The sequence below is a fragment of the Bos indicus genome, chromosome 16 (assembly GCF_029378745.1).
Source record: "Bos indicus isolate NIAB-ARS_2022 breed Sahiwal x Tharparkar chromosome 16, NIAB-ARS_B.indTharparkar_mat_pri_1.0, whole genome shotgun sequence".
In the NCBI taxonomy this organism is placed as follows: domain Eukaryota; kingdom Metazoa; phylum Chordata; class Mammalia; order Artiodactyla; family Bovidae; genus Bos; species Bos indicus.
In genome coordinates, this window is record NC_091775.1 from 30,501,180 (window position 1) to 30,528,198 (window position 27,019).

General features: G+C 50.7%; 1 protein-coding gene across 2 annotated transcripts in view; it reads left to right on the forward strand.

Annotated features, from left to right (window-relative positions):
- STUM (stum, mechanosensory transduction mediator homolog) overlaps positions 1 to 25,452 on the forward strand; it is a 79,924-nt gene extending 54,472 nt beyond the window's left edge. The window contains exons 2-3 of one of the 2 annotated variants that reach the window (XM_070768060.1): positions 168 to 347; positions 25,165 to 25,452. In XM_070768060.1, the coding sequence (XP_070624161.1) occupies positions 168 to 347; positions 25,165 to 25,361 (377 nt within the window). In that variant the 3' untranslated portion in view covers positions 25,362 to 25,452. Of the gene's footprint in view, positions 1 to 167; positions 348 to 6,961; positions 14,045 to 25,164 lie in introns of those variants that run through there. The other variant, XM_019976925.2, reaches the window with a different exon arrangement.
- Positions 25,453 to 27,019: the final 1,567 nt, after the last annotated feature.

A 27,019-nucleotide genomic window follows, 5' to 3' on the forward strand; every position in this document is an offset into this window, starting at 1 on the left:
GCATTTCTAGCATGGGCGCCAGTGGTCTGAGCAGCAAAGTGCTGGACCTGAGTTGTTCCTCTCGGAGCTCCTGGAGGGCGAGCCACTGGGCCCCAGCTCATGATGGGCACACGTGCCGCTGCGTCTCCCAGCGCCCTCCAAAGGCTGTCCCCTCCGGCCTCTCACAGGGACGTTCGTCTCGGCCTTCACCGTGCTGTGTGGCGCCCGCACGGACCTCCCGGACAGGCACGTGTGCTGTGTCTTCTGGCTGAACATCGCCGCAGCCCTCATCCAGATCCTCACAGCCATCGTCATGGTGGGCTGGATCATGAGCATCTTCTGGGGCATGGACATGGTCATCCTCGCCAGTGAGTAGCTGTGGGGCTGGGGCTGGGCCGGGATGAGGGGAGCAGGGCTGGAGGAGGGGTGGGGGCCAGGATGGGCTGGGAGTTTGTTTGTGATCCTGTTGGGGGTCAGGTGGGGGCTTTGCAGGGAGATCTGCACAGCTGGGCCTGCTCCTCCTCCAGGGGCTCCCTGGTGTCCCTGGCCGCCTGGCCTGGGGGACTCTCCCCGCATGCCCAGCCCTGGGGCCTGCAGGGTATCACGAGAGCACCAGTCAGGGACCTGAGCCAGAGGCATGAATAAGGAAGGGAGAGAGCACCTGTTTAGCTCAGACACACCAGGCATCACGTTTGTCAAGGAAACAGCTGGGTTGATAACACCGGGGTAGCAAGGTGTGGCCCTCGTGAGCTCAGTCCCTTGTGCCTCCATCATGCCATTTCCAGAAAGAAGGAAAAGCCCACCGGGCATACTTGTGCTCAGGAAACCCTGTAACTGCTTTTTATTTAACAGCCAGAGCCCCATAATTTCAACTTCTTTTAAAGTAAGTTCTTTGTTCCTTGGTGCTGAAGCCTTCCTCTTCCTGATTTGTATTCAGCGGACCTTCACCAGTCACTTAACACAAACTTGATCCCGACACAAAACTGCCGAAGAAGACTTGATTAACATTTTAAAAATAACCCGGCGAGATCTTAAGACAGACACCTATTTTAAGCAGCCGCGCTCCTCACCCTGTGCCCCCCGTGCCCCCGTGCACGTCCCTGTATTGTCACACGTTCTGTCTACCTCATTAGGCCGAAGCTCCTCACTCACACGGAGCACATCCTCACAGGCCCTTTGCCCTTCTCCCCACACCCCACGCAGAGAAGGCAATGGCACCCCACTCCAGTACTCTTGCCTGGAAAATCCCATGGACGGAGGAGCCTGGTAGGCTGCAGTCCATGGGGTTGTGAAGAGTCGGACACGACTGAGCGACTTCACTTTCACTTTTCACTTTCATGCATTGGAGAAGGAAATGGCAACCCACTCCAGTGTTCTTGCCTGGAGAATCCCAGGGACGGGGGAGCCTGGTGAGCTGCCGTCTATGGGGTCACACAGAATCGGACACGACTGAAGCGACTTAGCAGCAGCAGCAGTAGCAGCACACCCCACGCTCCTCCTGTGCCCCACACCTGACAAGACCATTTGCAGGTGGAGTGCCTGTGCCAGAGGTGAGCTGTGTCAGGGAAGAAGAGCGGGGGCAAGAGGGGAAGCCCAAGGGTCAGGGGGCTCTAGAATGATCTAGAATGATTCCTAGTTGACTCAGTCTGAGTTCAGAATCCTGTGAGCATCCAAGACCCAAGGCTCACTCAGATACCAGGGCCCAGCAAGGTTAGGGTCAGTGACCAATCAAACCACCAGGCCAGAGAAAAGGCAGGTCCCTGAGCCTAAGCGAGCCCAGCAGGGCCGGTGGGTTGGTTAGACAGGCTGGTGGAAGCGGCTCCTTTCCCTGCCGGGGTGCTGGACTGCCAGGGCATCTCAGAATTAGAGCCAGGAGACAGGGGTGGCCAGAGAATGGGGAGGGGAACACTGGGGGGAGCTGAGGAACAGTTGGATGGTGTCCAGTCCCTCCTGGGACAGCTGGTCCCAGGGCAGGGGCTGCCCGTCAGCAAGGGGGTCAGAGAGCCTGCAGAGCAGGCAGAGACCGAGGCATGTGCATCCAGCCCCCTCAGGGGAGCCCCGCCCCGGGAAAGGTCCACGGACCATTTCCATTTGTGGGGAGTGGGCAGAGCATCGCTGATAAGACAGACATGCTGCCAGTCATCCTGTGAGTCTGGAGAAGCCAAGTCTGACCATTTCCCAGAGGGAGTTTGGTGCTTCTCTGAGAGGCCTGTTCCCAGCTGGAACCTGGAAGGGGCCCTCTGCTCTCAGAGGCTTCCTCAGTGGCTGATGGAAAGCCTGGGAAGGCTGCCCCATCTCTGCCCAGTATGAGCCCCAGGCCCCTCTTACTGAGTCATCTCCTCGTCACACAGGTGTTGGGCCAGGCCCTGGGGCATGTTAGTGAGGAGACTTTCTGTTATAGCGGCACAAAGCTGTGTCGCAATAAATGTGTTGATGCCTAGCCTGATGCCTAGAGCTTTCTGGTATTCTCTTTCTGGGTGACGCTTGATATCAGACCCCACAGGGTCTGTATCTTAGAGATAGCTTCAAGAACTCCCCTTCATCACCTCCTAGAGGAGGACACAGAGACCCGAGAAGGCAGATGGGAACCTATCGCTTCCTCACTTTCCGCCACCCTAGCTGTTAACTCCGCATCAACCGCTCTCTCATGGCTGGTGTGGGGGCTGTAGCTGGGCTGCAGGCTACTCAAGTGCTGGAACCCACCACCCCTCCTTTCCTGCCCCCTCCTCCCAGCTCACACCTTCACGGTGGGTCACCTCCTTGGTTTCAGGAGTGCTGTATTTGTGTCAGACTTTTTAGAACACTGTTTGAGAAATAGACTTGAGGGCTGCACCAGAAAACCCACCACACCTCACTGCTACCCACTTATCCCACCTAGGCACCAGACTCGCTCATCCGTGTCAGCAATGGTGCCTTTGCCCCTTTCTCCAGAAAGTAAACCCACCTGCAAAGGATCAATAATTGCCACGGTTGAGATGGTGCTGTGGGCTGAGATCACCCCAAGCAACAATGGAGTGTGCATGTCTTAGGAACACTACATTGAAAAGAATTGTCACAATGGACTGTCCTAGCACGATGTCTGGAGAAGGCAATGGCACCCCACTCCAGTACTCTTGCCTGGAAAATCCCATGGACGGAGGAGCCTGGTGGGCCGAAGTCCATGGGGTCGCTAAGAGTCAGACAAGACTCAGCGACTTCACTTTCACTTTTCACTTTCATGCATTGGAGAAGGAAATGGCAACCCACTCCAGTGTTCTTGCCTGGGGAATCCCAGGGACAGGGGAGCCTTGTGGGCTGCTGTCTATGGGGTCGCACAGAGTCGGACATGACTGAAGCGACTTAGCAGCAGCACAATGTCTGCCCTCGTAGATAGCTGGATAAGGGGCTGTTGTTTCTCGTGTCACTCCAACCTCTTCCTGTAAAAATGAAGGAGACTTTCCAATTGTAACAACACAGGGTAATTTTTTTTACCTAGCATTACGTGAGTGTCACCAAGAAACGTACCATGGGGAAGAATAGATTGGGAGTTTGGAATTGACATGTACATACTACTAGATTTAAAATAGATTACCAACAAGGACCTACTATAAAGAATTTATTAATTAATTAAAACAATAACAACAAAAGAAACATACCATCAAGAAAAACCTCCTAAGGGGGAAATCAGAGAACTCTAAATCAAAGTTAAAATCAGGAACTCGCAAGGCTGCTGCTCTGCTTATATGAATAAAAATAATCAGTAAGTTAACGATAGTCTGTACTGGTGTGGCGGAGAAGGCAATGGCACCCCACTCCAGTACTCTTGCCTGGAAAATCTCATGGATGGAGGAGCCTGGTGGGCTGCAGTCCATGGGGTCGCTAAGAGTCGGACTCGACTGAGCGACTTCACTTTCACTTTTCACTTTCATGCATTGGAGAAGGAAATGGCAACCCACTCCAGTGTTCTTGCCTGGAGAATCCCAGGGACGGGGAGCCTGATGGGCTGCCGTCTCTGGGGTCGCACAGAGTCGGACACGACTGAAGCGACTTAGCAGCAGCAGCAGCAGTACTGGTGTGGGTCAATAAATATTTGGTAATTGTACAGGAGCCTTTTTCAGCTATAACCAACCTAGATAGAATATTGAAAAGCAGAGACACTACTTTGCCAATAAAGGTCCGTCTAGTCAAGGCTATGGTTTTTCCAGTGGTCATGTATGGATGTGAGAGTTGGACTGTGAAGAAAGCTGAGCGCCAAAGAATTGATGCTTTTGAACTGTGGTGTTGGAGAAGACTCTTGAAAGTCCCTTGGACTGCAAGGAGATCCAACCAGTCCATTCTGAAGGAGATCAGCCCTGGGTGTTCATTGGAAGGACTGATGCTAAAGCTGAAACTCCAGTACTCTGGCCACCTCATGCGAAGAGTTGACTCATTGGAAAAGACTCTGATGCTGGGAGGGATTGGGGGCAGGAGGGAAAGGGGACAACAGAGGATGAGATGACTGGATGGCATCACCAACTTGATGGACATGAGTTTGAGTGAACTCCAGGAGATGGTGATGGACAGGGAGGCCTGACATGCTGCGATTCATGGGGTCACAAAGAGTCGGACACGACTGAGCGACTGAACTGAACTGACTGACCCTTGGCAGACATTGCTAATCTATCTTGACACTTTCTGATGAATAGTCTTACCCGTTTTCAATACAGGGCTTCAGGCAGTCACTACTAATGGGTCCAAGATGTCTACAAGATAAAAGTCTGTTTGCCATTCCCTGCCTGAGTCTTTCCCAAAGCATTAGGTTTTATATATGTGACTCCTGTCCACATAAAAGGTGAACCCCATGGCTTAGATAGGGGCCAGGATGGGTCACTTCAACATCTTTAGGTTGTCACAGTCAAACCTGTCCTGTAGCTGTCCCTCCTTGGAGCCATCCAGAATTCGTCTTGAGGCAAAGATGGGTTGGGGGAAGAAAAGTGAGGAGCAGAAGGTGAGCAGAAGAGCGACCTTGGCTGAGATTCGGAGGGAAGAGGAGAGAGCTTCTTGGCGGTGTCTCATGGAGAGTGACCACCCCAGGGAGGGGAGAATGCTCTGCACTCCTGAGCCGAAGCCCACACACCCTCTGGGGCTGCCCACTGGCCACAGTGGCTGGTCACTGTGAATGCAGACTGCAGACCCCTTCCATCTCCCAATCCCCAGCATGCAGCCTCTCCCTTTTTATGTTTCAGGCAGTCTCTCTGTTACCGACCAGGGTTCTTGGCCTCCTTAATCAGTAGAGACTGATAGGAAGCCAGATGAGAAATCAGGCAAGGTTTATTGGGGGCCCCTGTTGCAGTAGAGGGGAGTGAGAACAAGTAACAGGTTCCCTTGGTCGCTCCCTGAGCAGAACGGTGAACTGATTCCTTATATGGGGTGAAGGAAGGGGCAGGTCCAGGGGTCTGACTGGAGGGGTGCCTTAGGTGGTGCTGTGTGCTGGGGACATGCATGACACCCTGCTTTTGCTCCAGGCGCTTCAGAAGTGACAGTTGGTTCTTTTGGTCTTTTTGTATCTTCTTGTCCATAATTTGCCCCTACTGCTCATGCACATGCATGCAGTTATTTTTGATCCGTCATAGTTCCATGGATAGAGGAGCCCGGTGGGCTACAGTCCATGGGGTCACAAAGAGTCGGACACAACTGAGTGACTTCACGACGATGAGTTTCTTTGTATTTTGTTGCTCAGAGAGGGTTTGTCCGGGTGCAAGCACTGCAGCAAAGGGTCCCAGGTGCCAGGTCCCAGCTGGTCTCATGTCTGGCTTCTCTTTTTAGACTGTTTTCTCTTTCTCTTTTTCTCCTCTTCCTCATGCTGCCTCATATTCCTGTGTTTCTCCGAAGTTTCTCAAGGTGAGTCTGTTGGGGTGTGCACAGTTCTCATGCCTGGGCTTCCTGGACCCTCCCCTTCACTGCCCTTACCCTACCCCACGCTGCTCCCCTACCCGTCCCCCGCCTACCCCCCACTTCCTGCACACAAACACCCCGTTTCCAGTTGGCCAACAAGCTTCTATTTTTAGTTTTTTATTTTGGAAAATGTTTAAACATAGACACAAATAGAAGGCCTAGTATAGCGAGTCTCTAAACGCCTAGACCAGCTTCAGCCATCCTCCACTCACGGCCGCTCTGTTTTCTTCTATTACTGCCTGCATCTGCCTCCACCCCCAACACCTTAACTTGATAAGTAACCTGGTAAATAAAGGGAGAAAAAAAAACAAACGCAAGTCCACTGATGCTCCTCTGTGGGCTGACTTACCAGCTAATAGGGGTAACTACTCGGCAAACCCAGATGACAATTTCACCCTTAAATATCCCAGTAGATGTCTTAAAAAATAAAGGAACCGCAGTACCTTTTCATGCTCAAATAAACTAGCATCAGTTCCTTAACATCAACAGTGATCAAGTTTTTCTCATGTCCTCATAGTCACCACCAAGCCTTTAAAGGCTCGAAGCCAGCGGTCACCTTGGCCTGTGTCACAGGTTCACAGGTGTCCAACTGATGGAGCACGCCGGCCTGGCTCCTCCCTTCTGTATGCTGTCTTCCTTTTCTCTTCCTTCCTCCTCTCCATCCACACGTACCAGATGCCCATCACTTGGGGAAGTCTTCCTGGCACCTTCTCCCAAGGCGCCGCGTTAAGAAATGGCAGCAGGCCAGTCTGCCGGGGCCACGTTTGTGCAGTGGCTTCAGGGGTGTGGATTCAGGAGCACATTGATAACCTTTCAACCCCCAGCAGGTCTGTAACAGAAATTCTCCTCTCATGTCTCCCCGACTAAACCCCAAAATCCACTCTCTTCATTCATACCCTGTTTCCCATTAAGAAGACAGCGCCCTTGGGAAAAGCTGGGCCACGGCTATAGCAGTCATTCACACGTCTGTGTGAATAAGTTCTAGCATATTCAAGTCCGGAGGCACTGCCTGGAGAAATGGTGAGGGAAGTGGGTGTCTGACCATCTCTCCTCTGCTTCTCCCTCACAGGCTACAAGGAGCAGGGCATCCCACAGCAGCTGTGAGCCCGGGCGAGCCGCTGAGAAGCCCGGTGCCCAGGAGGGCCACGTCAGGCAGCGGCCGGCCCGGGGTCTTCACGTGTTCTCTTCTGCCGCTTCCTGGGTTTGGAGTGGAAAGAAGGGCATTTGAGAATACTATTTATTTTGAAAACGCACCTGCTTTTCTCAGCAGGCTCTGAGAGCTGCCAGCTCCTCCTGCTGCTCCAGAGAGTCCTGTAGCACAGACACCCAGAGGGTATCTGGGTTGGGTGGGGAGTGGGGTGGAGGCGGGGATGCTGATGCAAGAAGCTGGAGTGCCCCAGGCTCGGGCCACCTCGCCTTGTCTGCTGCCCACCGTGAGGGTGTGCGGGGCGGCCAGGCCAGGCAGCAGTGACCCCGTCCAGGCGAGCAGGGCTCGTCAAGGGGCAGGACTGCAGTGGACACCTCCTCTGGGCCCCTGTGGGAGTGGTCTCCTGGGGCCAACATCCAGGCATGAGTAAGGATAGACAGATTCCTGCCTGGTGTGGAAAAGCCTGCTGTGCCCTCCTCTGTCGGCAGGGATGGGTCCCTATGGGTGTCTGCTGGCCCCATGGCTGCCCCCATCTCCTCGCTACTGAAGTCTCCAGGTCTGGGCGGATCTGACCTTTGTTTCCCTGGGAAGAAGGCAGTGGCTCCATTCCTGGGGCAAAATTGCTGGAATTGCCAGATGTTCATGTACAAGTTCACCAACCCAGGTCCACATGGGCAGCCTTCCCCATTACACTCAACACTGTCTGGGGCCCGTACTCCTTTCTCTGAAATCCTTAGGGCCGACAGGTCTCTGACTTCACACATTTTAGATCTGAGGAAGAGAAGAAACGTTTGCCATCCATTTCGTGACAGCCTGGTGGAGTCTGGACCTGCTCACACCATGAAACACGGGACCACTTCTGTAGAGGAGCATGTGAATAATCAGACTTATTAGAATCAATAAAACTGTAAATAGCTTCGCCTCAGTACAGGTCAGATTTTGCCACTAAATACGTAAGGGGAGAAAACTCACCATTTGAGAGCTTTAGGGGTTTTAGAATTGCAAATAATAATAATAATAATAATTGTGGACCCCTCTCTGAAAATCCTTCTTCTGCAAAAATCCTGCCAACAGAGGCATTCGGGTGACCTTGCTGGTGTTACACGGGGATTCCTCCTGTTGCAAAGGGATGATCGGGGCCTTTTCGACGCCCAAGTGATTGTTACAGTCACAACCACCCGAAGATGTCTGATTCAAGATCAATCAGCAATTAAGAGAAAGGAGATCTGAATGACAGTGACAAAGGAGACATTCACATGTCTGCTTTCTTTTCGTTTTCATTCTAACGTAGGGGTTGTTAAAATGTGGGACTGGCCCAAAGCCAAGTTTCTGGCCTCGCTGGACTGTGTGCCACGGGGTGTGTTTCTCTCCAAGGGGCTTTTCCTATCTATCAAGGACTCAGTCAGAATTTGGCCAGGGATGGAAGAGCGGCCTGTGGCGCTAGTGGTAACGAATCCACCTGCCAATGCAGGAGACAGAGACGCAGTTTCGATCCCTGAGTTGGGGGGTATCCCCTGGAGGAGGACACAGCAACCTACTCCAGTATTCTTGCCTGGAGAATCCCATGGACAGAGGAGCCTGGGGGCTATGGTCCATAGGGTCACAGAGAGTTGGACATGGCTGAAGCGAAGCAGCACAGAAGAGTGGCCTTTTCTGGTCGTTTTTCCCTTAATGGATGGAAAGGCTTGGGGAACCGGCAGCTGGGTAGGCCCCTCGCTCCACCGTGCGCCCCTTTGGGGGCCACTGCGTGCTTAGTCTCCGTTCCTATACTCTCCACCTGGGGCAGTGGCCCACCCACCCCATCCACCGAACTTTCTAGTTACAGTCCTGCTGGGAGGTGGGTCTCAGGCTCCCTGTGGCCTGGATAGCAAACCGGCATCCTTGAAGAAATGGAACTCCCTGAGCCACTTGCTGCCCCCCACCTCCACCCCGGGCCCTGAATCAGAGGTGGGCTCTCCACTCCTTGGCCTGATCCTACCCACCTCCCACCACCCCGTCCATCCCTTAGTTCTGAGGAGCTGCCTGGGGCCAGGTTACATGTTCTGGACACCTGGCAGTGTCTGTCTCTTACCCCTCCTTTCTTCCTGGCCTCAACCCAAGCCTTTGCAGCTTCTTTTCACGTTTAGAAGCCTCTGTGTTGTCAAGGCGTGGGATCGGATTTGGCTTTATCCAGAAAGTCAGAACCTTCTGCTGTGAGAAGACAGCATCCCCCAGGCCAAGAGGAGGGCAGGCTGGCGGCTGGTTGCTCTCGAGGAAGTGGCGTCGGAGCGCGGAGCCTCCCCTGGAGTCGGATAAAAACAGCTCCAGCAGAGGGAAGGAAGGACAGCCCACAGCCCGGCACCCCCAGATAGCTCCCCAGAGTTCGCAGTGACAGGTGTCAGGTGGAGGCAGCGCCCATAGGGAGAGGTGGGGCTTATTTTCCTGGCATGGCTGGGGGCGGCTGTGAGGGGGGTAAAGAAGAGCTAGCAATTTATGTCTCATGTTTACTGACACAATTCAGACATGAGGGGAGTTTTCTTGAGTGACAGGTGTCACCACGAGTCCCAGTGTGGGCTGGCTTCATGCAGGGGTGTGTGTGCCTGGAAGGACATCTCCCGTCCTACGCCCCCTCCCCCAGATCCTTCCCTTACCTGTGGCTGCTTCTCCCAACTTGAGAACACACCAGCCTCGGGAGGCAGGCCCTTTCCAGGTAGACCCCTGCCCATCTTCTGAACAATGAGTCTGTGAGGACTGCCCAAAATAGTGTGGATCAGCTCAAAATAGTTTCGTCATTGTCATTAGATAAGGAACAGCGGCCAGTGTACTCCAAGTCCTCTGAGCTGGCCGCTCAGGTGGTTAGCTTGTCCAGTTGCCAAGTTGTGTCTGACTCTTTGCAACCTTGTGGACTGCAACACGCCAGGCTTCCCTGTCCTTCACCATCTCCTGGAGTTTGCTCAAAGTCATGTCCACTGACCGTTAGATGGCCAGAGTTAATCTATGAAGCACCGGCCAACTGAAAAGCAGGAACCTTGTACGAGCAAGTGCTTGGTTGACACCCAACACTTTGGTTGGGTCTTGTCTCAAGGGTAATAGTCCAAAAACCCCAGGGTGCATTTCAGGTCCAGCCATAGATCAGTCAGAATTCCGTAGGACATTCCTAGGCCATGGGTACTCGGATCACAGGCACACAGAGAACCTCACAGTGAATGAGAAACTTGGATCAGAGTGGCAATTCCCTCGGGCTAGAGCAGGATCCTACAGCCAGCATGAGCCACCTGGCGGCCAGGGAGTGTCCTGTGGACAGTGGAGACAGTCCCCCTGGATCTTAAGATCTGAGTCCCCGACAAGACTTAGGGAAGGGCGCGGTCCCTGTGGGAGCCACAGGGACAGATGGCTCCTGGCTCCAGTCGGCACCCCTCCTGCCTTCTGTGGTGCTGGGGCAACAGGCAGGAGCCACCCCGCTGTGGCCTCGAAGCCAGCCTCTGGCTGTACGTGAGGGGAGGTGAGGAAGGGACATAGTGCCCTCCCGCTGCTGCCCTGGACCCAAGTGTCCGCCTGCTTGACAAGGACAGCCTCCAGACGCTGGGCCCTTGCCAGGCACTGTGTGGTGCATTTTGATCTCCCGTGACCCTTACCGAGTGGCGGGGGAGGTGGGGTGGGGATGGGGTGAAATTTCAGTGTGCCGGGTTTTCAAACGTCAGAACTGAGGCACCAAGAGAGGAGGCCACGGGTCCTGCATCACACGCTCATGGCATGGAGCTGACTTTAGTGGCTGAGAGGGAGTCCTCGGCAGTGGGGTGGGTGGTATCTGGCCCACTCAGCAGTAATAGGGCACCACCCTGCTGTCACCACCCCAGGCGGCCCCCAGACCCACGCTCCTCATTGAAGGCAGGCCCGAAGGGCGCCCCGCACTGCAGTGTAAGAGAACGGTGGAGCCGATGGGAGGGGCTGCCTCCTAACAGGCAGGAGTTTTCTCGCTTTTCAGCTTGCCTGAGTCCCTGGGCCTGAGCTGGGGCGGATCCCCTCCTGGGAGGAGAGCAGGCTGTGGGCTGCGGGCCCACCTCGGGATTTAATATACCAGCTGTTTTTATCACGTTAGTGACATGGCAAAGAAAGCCTCTTGTGCTGTGTAAACCACTTGGGGATGTAGAATTTAGATGTAAATTCTCCAGTTAGTGTCTGCAGGAGGTGTTCACTGTTACATTCCTCCCTGTTGCTGGTTGGTTTAGAGGATTTTCAACAGGCAGGGTGGAGGTGGCTGAGCCCTTTTTTGCTATGTTTTTTAAATTTTATTTATTTTTAATTGAAGGATAATTGCTTTACAATATTGTGTTGGTTTCTGCCAAACATCAACATGAATCAGCCATGGATATACCTATGTCCCCTCCCTCTTGAACCTTCTCCCACCGCCTTCTGCATCCCAAGGTGGCAGAGCACTTTTAAAGGACCAGTCCCCACTCCCCAGAGACCATGACCTCGTCTCTAGGATGAGCAGTTTGAAGCAGTTGCTGACCATTTGCTGACACACGCTCCTCCATGGAACCCAGCCTTTGTCTCCATGGGCTCCCTGTGCCAGCTTCCTGCAGTCCTATGAGTGGGGGCACCTGTTTTGATTTTGTGCATCAGCAAGCCCTCAGTGGGCACCAAATGGGCCAAGTAGGTCCTGAGCGTGGCTTTGGAGAAGCTGATCGAAGGTGCTGTCTTCCTGGCGAGCAGCATCCCAGGTGGGACGGCGAGGTGAGTGGAGGTCGGAGAAGGGAGATGCTCTCCAAGGCCTAGGGCTGAGCCCCCAGAGAGCTTGGCATGTGCTGGAGGAGATAGGAAGCCAGGCTGTCAGCAGAAGGGAGGCTGAGGTCAGCATGAGTAGGTGGCGATGCTTGGGGGCCTGTATTTTTCATCACTTTTGTTCCCTTCAGATTCTTAGAACTTTAGAAAATTCTTGAACTCACAGAGCATGGAGGATTATGCTCAGATTCTCATAGATCCACCCCAAATCCCCTGTGGAGAGAGGACGAGCCCCTCGGGTGATGGGTGGGGAAAACCCCAAACCAAGGTGACCCCAAATGCCCCACAAGCCTGGAGAGGGTGAGTTCCACCCTCAGCACTCTGTCTTTCCTACTGCCTTGTGCCTCAGTTTAACCATCTGTAGCTTGGGTACAAGAAGGGGCTGGGCAACTGCCGTTCTTCCCATTTCTTTTGGAGCCAAAGGGCTTGGAGGCTGAGCCTTGCCAGGTGAGGGACAGGGAGAGGGAGCAGCAGGCCCCATGGATTCTTCCTAGTAAAACCGAAATACTGCCTGCCCTCCCCCGACAAATTCCACTCTCCCTTCCTGATCCTGTCCAGGGCAGGGAAGGGGGAGGTTGACGACAGGGTCCCACTCGTGTGTCCTGATTTCTGGTACAGGTTGCCTCTTGCCTTGGATCTAGCTGTGAAATCTCCATTCCCCACCCCTCTTCATCCCTTCCTGGATTTGTCCAAATGCCAACCACCCAGGCTGGTCCAGACTCCACGGTCCGCCTTCGCACCTGCACTTTCACCCTGGAGCGAGCAGAAGCACAGACACACGCACACCCCCGCCTGTGCACACACTCACACCCACACATAGCACACATGTGCACACACAGCTCCCTTCAGGCTGGGAGGAGGCAGGCCAGGGTCTGTCTGGAGACTCAGGGTTGGAAATTAATGTCTCCAGAGGAGCCCAGTGCCCCATCCGGGAACCGTCTCCCTCCAGCATGGGCTCTGGTGGATGGCACATTTGGCCTCATCCCATGCCCAGATACCCATGCTTTTTCTTCTCTCTCCAGGACCCCTGGTCTTGTATCTCTTCCTCCTAGGGTCCATGGGCTTAGCATCCCCACCCTACCAAACCTGGCTGTGCCCATCCCCACACTCAGTTTGGCCTCCTGTGGGGGGGTGGGGGGTCTGCTCAGAGAGAAGGAGACAATGGTCTCTTTCCCAGCTCTTGTAGGGCTGCATACAACCCTCTCTTTAAGGTCCTTTTCTGTTCCCACCTCCCCACTGCCAGCAGCCCAGGTACAGGAACCAGTAAGAAGAGAAGGGGGACAGAGGTCACATCTGCCCCCACTTTCTGGGTTAGCACTTGACCCCTGTGCCAAGCAGGGAGAGGGTGTTGGTGGTTGTAGGTGGCCTGGACAGCCTGTGGTAGCATGTGGCTGCCCCCCCTACACAGGCTAAGCTCCATATTGCTGTATGTGGTACCATTTAAAAAAAAAAAAAACATATATAGAAAAAAGACAGATTCTGTGTGTCTCAGCAGAATTCATAACGAATACGTGTTGTATTTGATTTATAATTTCTGATACCATGACTGGCTTTGTTTGGGTCTCTCTTCTTTATGTTAGATGAATCACCGTACATTTCCATTGTTCTCCAGCAAGATCCACTCTCTGATCTCCCAGGGCTTTCTTGTCTCTCTTCCGTCCAGACAACTGGGAGCCTACCCCACCACCACAGACTTCCCCTGGGATCCAGTGCTCCTATATTTTCCAGCCCACTGCAACGACTGCAGCTTTCCTCCCTTCTGAGAGAGGAAGAAAGCTTTAATGTCACAGACCTAGGGAAGTTTCCAGACTTACCTTGGCCCAAACCTTGCAGTCTGGGGCCCAGCCCTGCCTGCAACTTAGCTCCCCCATATCCTCATAACCGTGCCCACCTCCCCAGTGCCCACCTTGGCAGACCTGCCTGACCTGGCTGAGTCTCCACAGCACCGTCTAGGCGCTCACTGAGGAGGGTTCCAATTTCTCCAGCCTTCTCCCGGCTTTAAATGCGTCCTTCAAGCACCATTACTGTACATGTATTGAAAAATACCATGTATGACAATAAAAACTTGTGTACATATCTCCATGTACATATTTATATATTCCTATTATAAATATAGAAAGCATGGCATCTCTTTGACATTCCAAGTTTGTGGTTTTTTTTTTTTAATCCCCAAACGATGGCTTTGGAAACCTTTTCTTCCTTTCCTTCTTTTCTATGTAATAAACATTCATGTGACCTTTCTGATGGCTTCTCACCTGCCTGTGTCCTCTCGAGCTCATAACTGGACAGACCTCTGGCCCTGGAGTGCCTCCCTCCCATTCCCTCGGCAGTGTTTGCGGCTGGCGTCCTTCCTGCTGTGAAGGTTGCCCTTCTCCAAGATGGGCCTTGCCTTCCTTTAGACTTCTTCCTCAACCCCTTTTCCTGGGAGGGTTGGGCAAGTTAGTTCTCAAAGGCCCACATGTTTGGTAATCTGATCCCTTTGTAACCGCAAGTTGGTGAGTTAAATTGAGCACGGTGCCCAGACTGGGCTCACCAAGAATGGGGGCACAGATGAAACTCATTTCCTTCTCTTGATTGGAGACCAGTTGATGAGGGACATGTGTGTGGCATACTCATTCGTCCAAGTCTCCTATGTAAATGAGAAGCAGAATAGGGGTGCTTAGGGGAACTTACAACTCGCTGTTAAGCTGCAGCAAGGGCCTGGTTGAACCAATGTTACTTACCTTGGAGGGAATTTCAGGGCACGGCCGGTGGCCCTGCCTATGTTCTCTGTAATAATTGGATGAAGACCTGCAGAGCTTATCAAATTTGTGGATGAAGGGAACTAAATCTATTAGACAAATCAGAATTCAAAAAGCTCTTGGCAGGCAGAGGCCATATAACAAGATGAAATCTAATAACGTTAAATGAGGAAGTCGTGCTTGGAATTAAGAAGGCTCCAGACTCTCCCTGGTGCCCAGGGAGGCATACGACAGGTGGCTCGACATTCAGGAGCACTGAGTGTGGATGATGGAACAGACTGTCTGATTTCACATGCCTTGGGAGCAGCAGAGAAACCCCGCATCTGTAGAGCTGCATTCAGTCCCGGGGGGCATGGGAGGCGAGTCCCCGGGTGTCACCCCAGTACTCACACCCAAGGGCAAGGCCTTGCTTCTCTCACTGTTTCCTCACATCACTCCAGGACCCCACGGGTCACCAATCTGGTCCTGGTCCTCTGGCTGGGGCTATTCTTGTGTGGCTACTGAGAGATGCTGCCATCTCAGGGCCTCGGTGATGCTGTTGCCCCAAAGAGTGAATATGCCACAAAGTACAACCTTGCAGGGAGACGTCAGTCTCAACCTCAGGGACCCTTCAAGGCCCCAGAAATGGCATCTGAGCCTAAGGGTTGGCTTTTGTTTGCTGTTGTTTAGTTGCTAAGTCATGTCTTTGCAACCCCTTGGACGGTAGCCCACCAGGCTCCTCTGTCCATGGGATTTCTCAGGCAAGAATACTGGAGCAGGTTATTATTTCCTTCTCCAGGGGAATCTTCTTGACCCAAGGATCGAACCCATATTTTCTGCATTGGCAGGCAGATTCTTTACCACTGAGCCACCTGGGAAGCCCAAGGGTTGACTTTAGTCACTGCTAAAACCAGGATGCAAAGCCTGAGGTAACATAATGACCCAAGATATTCACGGTCACCCAGACCCCGCCTAAGGGGCATTTCTTGACCATGTGCATCTTCTGGTACTTGCTGTGCTCAACTTATGCCAGAAATGCTCTTGGCCAGAGACTTCTTCCTGCAGAGGGTTCCGGCTTCAGACCGGCTGATGGGAAGGTGCAGTGGAGATGAAGCTAGCAGCACCCTCCAGCCCTGCTGCGTCACAGGAAAGAACCCTCAGGGGCACCGAGATCTCCTCTCCCCTCCCAGCCCCCATCTGCTCATGTTCAGGAGGGGTGACCTGGTTGAAGCCTCCAGCGCTTCTCCTAGAGGGTGAGGAAAGGGGTCCCCCACAGAGATAGTTCTCCTCAGACCCAGAAGGAAGGGGCTGTGACAAACATAAAGGCAACCACTCCCCAGAAATCTCCGCATTCTCAGACCGAAGGCTCTGAGACAGGTTTGCAGTTGCTGTGGTCAGTCCCAGCAGGGGATGTGGGAAGATGCTCTGGGGATGGGAGGCAGGGTGGGTGGGAGGGCCGTGGCTGGGTTTATAGACTGGGTTTCGGATCTATTCTGAAGATGCGTGGCCCACGGAGCCGGAAGGGAACAGAAACCTAGGGCAGAGTGTCCTGGGAGCAAGGACTTGGCTAAGATTTGTTATTACCAGTAAGAGGGACTCCACTTATATCAGTTTATGGGAAAGAAGAGTGGAGTGGAGGGAGGGAGGGTAGAAAGCAGCAGGCCTGGGCAGCTCCTTGAGCGGGAAGGTGTGGCCTAAATGCACAGCTCCTCTTTCAGTCCCCAGCTGGCCAGTGGCCTGAGGTGCTGGAGGATGGCTGCCAGCTGGGTCACTGAGACCTTCTCACACAGCAACATAAACTGGGAATTACTGAAATGGTCACTTGGCTGGTAGGAGGAGGAGAAGTGGGACCTTCCCTCCAAAAAAGGAGACAGCAGTGTCTGGCCATGTGAGTGGGGTACTCTTTCAGAGTAGCCCCCTCGTCCTGGGCTCAGGACACCTTGGGCACTTCTGGTGTCCACCCACTTCCTGGCTCCTCCAGGGCACAGCTGTGCAGCTGTTCCTGTGGCCTTGCGGCCCTGAGTGTCCTTGTGGAAAGCCTGGAAACCTGAATGGGCCCTGGAGTAGTGCCCCCTCCAGCCACAAGTCTGAGTCCAGGCCCCCTGATGGGTTCTGGCTGGCTCTGTGGAGGGTAATGGGGGGTGGAGGCTGTGCTCAGAGCAGGAGCCGGCAGCTGTCTCTCCAGTCAGCCTGGTGGATATTTATACTTTCATCAAAAATAGCTACGTTAAAAAAAAAAAAAGACTCTAGAAAGCAAAGAAACTTTTAAAACTGGGAATGTTGTCAGTGGAGGAAATAAGCACTTTCCAAACACTTAGAAGCTGTCTCCATCTCCTGAGGTTCCAGGCCAGGAGGGGAACCCAGCAGTCAGGGGAAAGAGCATCACCTCTGCTGTTGGTTTCAAGTTTCTGGGGAAACTTGACACATGTCCAGAATCTTTTTGAAGGAGCTGAGGTGGTGACATATAGATTTTATTGCGAAGAGATCAGTTCTGTGGCTTTAGGCATGGCAGTGCCCCTAGAGTCTGCAGCCTGCTCCCTCTCTCTGAGTGGAGGACAGCCCTCCTCCTCTCTCCATTCAAATCCTCCCTGGCTCTCAGGGCCCAGCTCAGGAACCACATCCATCGTGGTGGAGGATGCAAGACTGGGATCTTGTTTGCTCTGCTGTCCACCCGCCCTTCCCAGGGGCCAGCTCCTCCCCCGCTTGGCCCATGGGATTCTGGGAAAGACGTTCACTCACAAAATCACCCCACCCCAGACAGGCCTGTCCTGCGGGTTAGGGACAGGCTATGGTGGATTAATCCGCAGAAATCCAGGTCCTTCCTGCCCGGGGCCCTCAGCAGTGAAAGTGTGGAGTTCTAACCACTGAACGGCCGAGGAATCCCCCTGAGATCTTCCTAACTAGAGTACTGCTGCTAAGTCGCTTCAGTCGTGTCCGACTCTGTGCGACCCCATAGACGGCAGCTCACCAGGCTCCCCCATCCATGGGATTTTCTAGGCAAAAGTACTGGAGTGGGGTGCCATTGCCTTCTCCGAACTAGAGTACAGGAAAGCTTTTTCCCCTCTTTGGTCTTGAGGCAGTGGTTTGTCAGCCCAAAGCGACCAATGGCCAAGGTCCCCCACCCGCCCCCTCAACATGGAGTCATGAGAATGAAGCAAGACGTCAGCAACAAGGGGAAGAGCGGAGATGAGAGAGGGATGGAGGGTGTCACCCCCATCACCTCCAGGCAGCAGCGGCCCTGCCCACAGGACAGTTTAAATGCGTGAGCCACCTGTGAGGTCCTCACAGATGAGGAGGAGCTTGAGCTCCTCTCCCTCCCCGACTCCTTGCATTTTTTTCCTTTTTTCCTTTCCATAAACTGGTCCAAGTTGAGGTTCTCTAACAAGAAAAAAACCCTACGTAAATATTTGTTCCCAAAGCCTCGTGTGACTCATCCTGTCCTCACTGATCTTCCCAACTATGAAGAGCCACCCTCTATGGAGCTTCTACAACGTCTCACACACAGACAAAATCCTTACATACGTCACACGCTCACACACACACATGAGCCCACACCAGGCCTGAGCACACGTGTGGTTGCCTCCTCCTTCTGACAAGTGGTGTGTCTAGCTCTTACAGGTTTTCATCTCTTCCAGCCCTGTTCTCCCGGATTCCCACTCCCCCCGACCCCACCTATCTCAACAGTGACGGAGAACAGTCTTTATACGAAAAAAATGTAGGTGTAAATATGCACATGATTTTAATGAAAACTTTTTCACTTCAGTGAAAAGTTCCAGGGAATTCCCTGGTGGTCCAATGGTTAGGGCTTGGTGCTTTTACTACCAGGATTCAGGTTCAAGCCCTGGTCAGGGAACTAAGATACTGCAAAAATCGAGGTGCTGCCGAATCAATCATCAATAAACAAATAAAAATGAAAAGTTCCAGAAAAGGTTAACACACATGCAAAAAAACCCTTTTCTCTTCCCACCTAGGAAGGATTGTAAGTGTGGACCCTCCGGGTGGATGCAGGGCCTTTGAGCACGTGACGAGGCACCAAAAGCATGCTGGGAGTTGCTCTCTGGTTACCAAGAGGCCAGTTAAGGAATAAGAAACTAAGGCTGAAGGCTCAGGACTTAGGTCTAAGCTCCTCCTTATTAGTCCTTGTGAAGACAGAACACAGAGGTTAGTTTCCCAAAGTCCCTGGGAATTCTCTGCGATTGTAGACACTCAGCTACTGTCCTGCCATCCAGCCCCACAAAATTCTCCGCAAAGCGAAGCCAGTGGCCCCAGTCACTTCACAGAGGGAGCTAGGTTTCTCAGACATGACACTCTCCCCCAAATAACACCAGCTCCAGTAATATTTTTATTTCTCGCATGCCATCTCTGGCCCTGTTCCAGGGAGATTTCATTGCATGGGGAAGGTGGAATTAGAAGCAGCAAGTTGTTAATTGACATGAAGCACACCTGCATATTGGCCCCCTCTTCCCACCTCCCACCTTCTACCTAAAAAAGGAAATATTCTGTGCCAAAGATCCTCTCAGAACCCAGTACAGAAGTAAAGTTTGTGTCCATTGGCTTCCTGCCCATCTGAAGTGCTGGATGCTAGCCATGAAAATAAGAACAAACCAACAGGCCTAGGGGCTCAAAGAATTTCATTTGGACAGGAACGAATCGAGACCAAAAGACAGCAAACATATGGAAGAAGGTCAACAGCCAAGCATCAGGAAGCAGTGGTGGCCTGACAAGGATTTCCAAAATGTCTCTCAACTTCGGAGAAAGCATTACCTACAGGCTCTGTTCTCTCTTTGTTGTGCAACCCAAAAGGCATTGTTTGCTGTAGCCGTATGGCAGCCCCGAGTCGTGAAGCCCCGGGTCACTGGAGGCGAATCTGGGAACTTCTAAGGGAGTCACACTTTGCACAGGTGGGGAGTGCTGCGTGTGCCAAGGACCACAAAAGAAGATCATTGGCCTCGCCTGCTGCCTTGGCCTTGAGGTCTCAGCCTGGCAATTGGTCTAGCCTGCACCAGGGAGGAGGCCTGCCCTGAGCACCCAGTTGGAATGATCTAATTCTCTACTGACAGTAGTGTGGTTTGAGTGGTGAAAGTCAAGACTATCCCATTCAGTCTTCCCTGGTGGCACAGTGGATAAGAACCTGCCTGCCAATGCAAGAGACACGGGTTCAATCCCTGGTCCGGGAAGATTCCACATGCCTTGGAGCTAAGCCCATGAGCCACAACTACTTAGCCTGCGTGCTGCAATTACTGAAGCTCACTCGCCTAGAGCCTGTGCTCCACAACAAGAGAAGACACACCGGTGAGAAGCCTGCGCACTGCAACGAAGAATATCCCCTGCTCACTACAACTGGAGAGAGCCTGAGCAAAGTAATGAAGGCCCAGCTCAACCAAAAAAATCAAATAAATAAAAATTTTTAAAAAGACCATCCTATTCAAAATTCACCTCCCCAGATTGCTTTCCAGATTCACTTCCTGTCAGTCACTCCATATCACATCCTCCCCTGGATCCAGGCAGCCCTACTGGTTTTGCAGGATTTGATGTATAAAACTTGAGCCTTTAAGTGTATCTTTTTCAGTATAAGGCAGGTAAACATGAAAGCATATTTGTTAGTTGAAAACTATGAATGTCAAGTGGCTCTTTGTAAAATCTTAGAGTTGGGAGGGAGCTTGGAGGTCATGGTGCCCAATCCCCTACCTTTTCTAAGAATTCCTGCCTCCCATCTGCCAGATGATTGGTCAAGGGACTTTTATGTAAATTCCTCTAATGACCAGGGACTCACTAGCTTGTTCCTCTGGGGGATGGAAAGAGTTGGTTGAGTCATAACCTACTTCCCTGTAACTTCTCCCCATCAGTTCCAGTGGTCCCTCCAGAACTAAAGAATGGGGATGAGATGGGATGCAGGAGGTCCTCTCCCTCTTCGACGAGACAGGCAGCCCCTCAGTCATCTGAGGGTGTCTCTCTTGTCTCTATCTCCCCTTCTCTTCTCTTCTGCAGAGTATGTGCCTTTGGTCCTTTCAACCAACACCCACATGACCTGGATTTCTGGACATGCCCATATTTTGAACAAGAAATCCTAGTTCCTCAAAAAAAATGTGTTTGGGGCTTCCCTGGTGGCTCAGTGGTAAAGAATTTGCCTGCCAATGCAGGAGATGGGAGTTTAACCCCTGACCCAAGAAGATCCCACATGCCTTGGAGCAACTAAGCCCGTGTGCCACAACTTTTGAGCCTGTGCTCTAGCACCCAGGAGCCGCAACTACTGAGCCCATGTGCCGTAACTACTGAAGCTTGCATGTCCTAGAAACTGGGCTCCGCAACAAGAGAAGTCACTGCAGTGAGAATTCTGCACACTGAAACTAGAGAGTAGCTCCCGCTCGCCACAACTAGAGAAAAGCCCCAGCAGCAACGAAGACCCAGCGCAGCTCCCCCCAAAACAAATAAATAAAATTATTTTTTTAATGTGTTTTGATTGCTGTTGAACATGTGTGTGTGTGTGTGTCAGTGTATGGATTGCGTGTCTCACCAACACGGTTGCAAGCCCCAGTGCCCCACCACCCAGTGCCTTGAGATTAGAAAAGAGCCAGGGAACCCACAGCTCTGTCCTTACAACTCTCACCTCACTGCCCAACACAGATTTAGATACACCCATGAAATAATGAGTCCCTGGCACCCACCTTGGCTTCCCTTCCTGAGTGATTGGAACCCCAGTTCAAAGCAGGTGCAGGTCTAAGACCCTACACACCCAACACCCCCAGCTCTGAGGGGCCTGAGCCTGCAGGTGCTAGAACTTTCAGACCTGCCACTTCCGGGACCTTCACTTTGTTCTCTCCTGAGTGAACTGGTCAACAGAAGGAGCCTCTTCCACAGCCACTGTCGCCTACCAGAGGCGGTGAGAAAAGAGAGACAGTGGAGGAGGGCGATGATGGTCGGGAGGACTCCGGGTCGTTTCTGGAAGGCCCTGCTGCGGGAAAGCCCGTGGCTATTTCATCAGAGAAGGGGCTCTAGTCAATCTAGTGCAAGGGGAGCCAGACACTGGGTGGGGAGAAGAGAGGAAGAAGCTTAAAGTAAAGAAGGGGCCCCAGAGAGAGAATTCATGGCCAGAGATTTTGCGGAGGAAATAGGGTAGGAGGGAGAGAGGGAATGTCCAGGATCCTATTCCTTTCTTTTCTAAACTTAGAAGCAAGTCAAAATGTTCCTTTCTAATAATCTGAAAGAGAAGACAGGTTGAAGTGTGAATGAGGTGACCAATCTGGGACTAAACTCCCTGAATCAGATTGTTTCAACTTCACAGCAGAGAAATGTTAGTACCTCCTTACTGGCTCCAAGATAATTCTGATGTCAACTCTAGAAAAGGAGCTCGAGGGGGGAAAATTGTATTCAGGCATTCATCACAGACAAATATGCCCAATTCTCAACTACAGAATTGTGTAGTATTTTAACAATGTAAATGCAATTCATTTAAATAAATAAAAGAAGGAGGCATATACAAAACAAACAAAACCCCCAAATGTTCTTCTCTCCTGTCTCTGATTGGGGTAACGCAGTGGGAAAGAGCAGGACCCCTGAGCTACTAACTCGCTGGGTAAGCCGATGCCTGTCTGTGATGTCTCTGAGTATTGGTGTATCTTTCAGGCGTACCAACCAGAGAAGCCGAACCAGTGGGACACATAGTTAGCAAGGAATTGGCTCAGGCGACTGTGGCAAATCTCATCATTTTGGGGCTGGCCACCCGGAAGGGCAGGCTGGAGCTCTTGGGCATGAGCGGAAACTGCCACAGGTGACGTTTCTTTCCCTGGAAGTCTCAGTTCTGCTCCTCCGGCCTGTCAACTGATGGAAACTGGCCCTCCCAGGTTATCCCTGGGGGACCACTTGGCAACCCACTCCAGTATTCTTGCCTGGAGAATCCCCGGGAACAGAAGAGACTGGCAGGCCACAGTCCATGGGGTGACAGAGTCAGTTACGACTGACGCAACTTAGCACACACCCAGGTCATCGAGGATAGTCTTCCTTACTTTAAGGTTCACCGATGATGGAATTTAAACACAGCTATAAAATACCTTCACAGAAACATGAGGTAGCCTCACAGAATTTGGTTTCTGTAATTAATAACTGTGTTTAAGGATAAATGAAATAACACGTGCACGATGCCTAGAACAGAGCTTATGTAGAGCAGGCACAAATAAGAGATGTAGAAGGAGTTAGTCCAAGACACTAACAGCGATGCTGGGTTATTTATTTGTTTCAGGTGTTTTTTATTCATCAGTTCAGTCCAGTCGCTCAGTCGTGTCCAACTCTTTGCGATCCCACAAACCGCAGCACGCCAGGCCTCCCTGTCCATCACCAACTCCTGGAGTTCACTCAAACTCATGTCCATCGAGTCGGTGATGCCATCCAACCATCTCATCCTCTGTCGTCCCCTTCTCCTCCTGCCCTCAGTCTTTCCCAGCATCAGGGTCTTTTCAAATGAGTCAATAAGGGACATCAATTAATTTCTCATTCAGGTTTTTTGAGACATAATTTACATGATTCACCCTTTATAGCAAATAATCCTGTATACAAGCCTATATACAGTTTGTCAAACACGTACAGCTGTACAGTTTTTACATTTCCAGGAAGTCATATCCTGAGAGTCATGTGTGCCTGCTAAGTCACTTGTCATGTCCGACTATTTGTGACCCCAAGGGCTGTAGTCGCCAGGCTCCTCTATCCATGGGGATTCTCCAGGCAGGAACACTGGAGCGGGTTGCCATGCCCTCATTCAGGGGATCTTCCCAAACCAGGGATTGAACCCACATCTTTTATGTCTCCTGCATTGGCAGATGCGTTCTTTACCACTAGGGCAACCTGGAAAGTTCATATATAATTACAACTAGCATCATGGTTGCTTTCACTTAGCATAATGCATTTCTTTCTTTTTTTTTTTAAGTATTGAATCTGTTACAATATTGCTCCTTTTTTTTTTTTTTAATATTTTGGCTTTTTCATCCCGAGGCATGTAGGATCTTAGCTCCCCAACCAGAGATGAAATCCACACCCCCTGCACTGGAAAGCAAAGCCTCAGCCACTAGACCGCCAGGGAAGTCCCAGCTTAATGCATTTCCACTTTATCCACGTTGTTGCCTTCACCAGTACTCTGCTCCTGGTCTCTGCTGAGTAGTATACCACTGTAAGGATAACCGCATTTTTCACGTATTCACAGATTGAAGGAGATCTGCAGAGTTTCCAGGATAATGAATAAAGCTGTTATACACATTTGAGAATGTTTTCATGTGGACATAAAACATTCATTTCTTGTGGGTAAATCCCTAGGATTGTGGAGTTGTTGGGCTGCACAATAAGCATATGCTTCATTTCATATGAAGTTGTCATGCGTTCTCTAGAGTTACCGTGTTATTCTCTTCAGCAGTGAGTCAGAGTCCCCCTTACTCTGCATCCTCACCAGCACTTGCTACCACAGGTGCTTTTTTTAAGCCTATCATTCTAATAGATGAGTAGTAGCAGCTCCCTGTGGTTTTCATTTGCATTTTCCTTATGGCTAATGATGTTGAGTATCTTTTACGTGCTTATTCCCTGTCTTATTTTGTAAGATGTCTGTTCAGATGTTTTGCCCATTTGGTGGAAGGTTGTTTTCTTACTGGTGAGTTTCAGGAGTTTCTGCCATCTATCAAGGGATGAACGGACAAAGAAAACATGGAATATACATGCAGTGGAGTAGTATTCAGTCTGAAAAAGTAGGAAATCCTGTCGTGTGCTGTAACATGAATGAAACTTGAGTACATTTTGCTAAGTAAAATAAGCCAGCCACAGACTGACAAATATTGCATGATTCCACGTATCTAAAGTAGTCAGACTCACAGAAACAGAGCATAGAATGGTGGTTACAAAGGGCTGCGTGGAGAAGGAACTGCGGAATTGTTTAATGAATATAGAGGTTCAGTCATGCAAGATGAAAAAATTCTAGAGTTTGTTGTACAGCAATGTGCATAGAGTTAACAACAGTGTAATGTAACATTTAAAATTTTGTTAAGAGGGTAGATTTCATGTTATGTGGCTTTTTTACCACAATTAAAAACATACATTTGGATATAATGGTTGCATCCTTTGTCAGATGTGTGTTTTGCAAATATTTTTTCTCAATTTGTGGCTTGTTTTTTCATTTTCTTAACAAAGTTTTTAAAAGAGCAGAAGCTTTAAATGTTAGTGAAGTCCAATTTATCATATTTTTCTTTTATGGTGACATACCCAAGAAAACCTCTGCCTAACCTTAAATCACCAAGGTGTTATCCCATATTTTCTTCTGGAAGTTTTATAATGTTAGGTTTTATTTGAGTTCAGTTTACATGAGTTAATTTTTGTATGTGATGCAAAATTTGAGTCAAAGTTCAGATTATTTTGTATATGGATGCCCAATTGTTTCAGCACCTTTTGTTGAAAACACTGTCTCTTCTTCATGGAGTTACTTTTGCATTTTTTGTTGAAAAAGAATTCATAACACGTGTATAGATCTCTTTCTGAACTCTCTCGTGTCCTACTCCTTTGTCTATTTTTAACTGAAGTATAGTTGATTTACAATGTTGTGTTAATTTCTGCTGTACAGCAAAATGATTCAGATATATCTATCTATCTATCTATCTATCTATCTATCTGCAGGAGACATCAGAGATGCAGGAGACATCAGAGATGCAGGAGACATCAGAGATGCAGGTTCTATCCCTAAGCTGGGAAGATCCCCTGGAGGAGGGCCTGTCAACCCACTCCAGTATTCTTGCCTGGAGTATCCCATGGACAGAGGAGCCTGGTGGGCTGCAGTCCATAGGGATGCAAAGAGTGAGACACGACTGAGGTGAGTGTGTATATTTATATGCACACTCTTTTTAAAATGCTTTTCCATTCTGGTTTACCAGAGGATAGTAAATATAGTTCCCTGTGCTGTACAGTAGGACCTTGCTGTTTATCTACTTTAAACATGATAGTTTGCATCTACTAACCCCAAATTCCCAGTTCATTCCCCTCCCACCCACCCCCATCCCCGTGGCAATCACAAGTCTGTTCTCGATGTCTGTGAGTCTGTTTCTTTTTCAAAGATATGTTCATTTGCGTCATATTTAACAGCTGCATTGGAAACATTTCATTTAGCCTGGCCCCACAATGACATGGACGGCATTTGCAATCTTTGGCTGTCCTGGATTGAATTTTCCTGTGTCGGTGTCATCGGACACATGGGCTATGGTATCTGTAAATAAATACCTGGACAGTTTTGCTCAGTCAGTGGATATGTATTTTAAAAAGTTGAGACTATTTACTGCCAAATCGTCCTCTATAAAAGTAGTGATGCTTTTTATGAGCTCATTTATGAACTAATATATTATTCATTGCTGATCCTTATAATTAATATTAGCATTTCATGAACATTTACAAATAGTTAGATTTTTTTCTTTATAAACAGATTTTGCCAAGGACTGAGAGCTGCATAAATAGCAAGTTCCTGTCCCCTGCCTAGCCTAAGATCCTGGCAAGTGCACTGTCAGGGCTCCAGGGAGCCCCTGGTCTTGCCTGGCCATTGGGTACATGCTTTGTGGTGGGCCTTCTAAGTTTCCTTTTTCCACTGATGCAGGATTTCTCATGCTGCCTCTATGTGCCAGGCTCTGGGCTGGAGCTGAGGACCCCAGGATGATGAGGACTCGGACTTTGCCACAGGTGAACAAATACAACAGTGTGTGATAAGCACCCAAAGAGCAGGGCTTGGGGGCTCGGAAGGGAGGGTTAAGGACATTTTGGTTTCAGAGGTAGTGACTAAAAACAAAACACATTGTTGTTCATTCGCTAAAGTGAAAGTGAAAGTGAAGTCGCTCAGTCGTGTCCGACTCTTTGCGACCCCATGGACTGTAGCCTATCAGGCTCCTCCGTCCATGGGATTTTCCAGGCAAGAGTGCTGGAATGGATTGCCATTTCCTTCTCCAGGGGATCTTCCCGACCCAGGAATCAAACCCAGGTCTCCCGCACTGTAGGCAAACGCTTTACTGTCTGAGCCACCAGGGAAGCTTCGTTCGTTAAGTCCTGTCCAATTCTTTGCGACTCCAAAACACATACACACGTACATATTTCTGATTATGAAAGCAAATTATGTCTGCTGGGAAATTTTTGATTAAACTGAAAACTGTAAGGAAGGAAATATAAAACACTCATGATCCCATCACTCAAAAAAAAGCACTGTGAATAATCTGAGGTTTTCCTTTTAACTCTAAAACTTGGGCCAAATAGCACATACAATTCTGAATTCTGCTTTCGTCACTTACCATGATATTGTGAACATCCTCCCCACTCCAGCCTCCCTGGGGAAGCCCACAGTCTATTCCCATGACTCCAGAAGCCCGTTCCCCACCCAGGCCTGCACTTGAACTCCAGGCCCATGTGCCTAGCTGCCGGCAGACGGCTCCACCTGGATATGTTGCCCAGGTACCTCTATCTCAAGTCATCCAAACTAAACTCGCCATCTCCCCTCCTC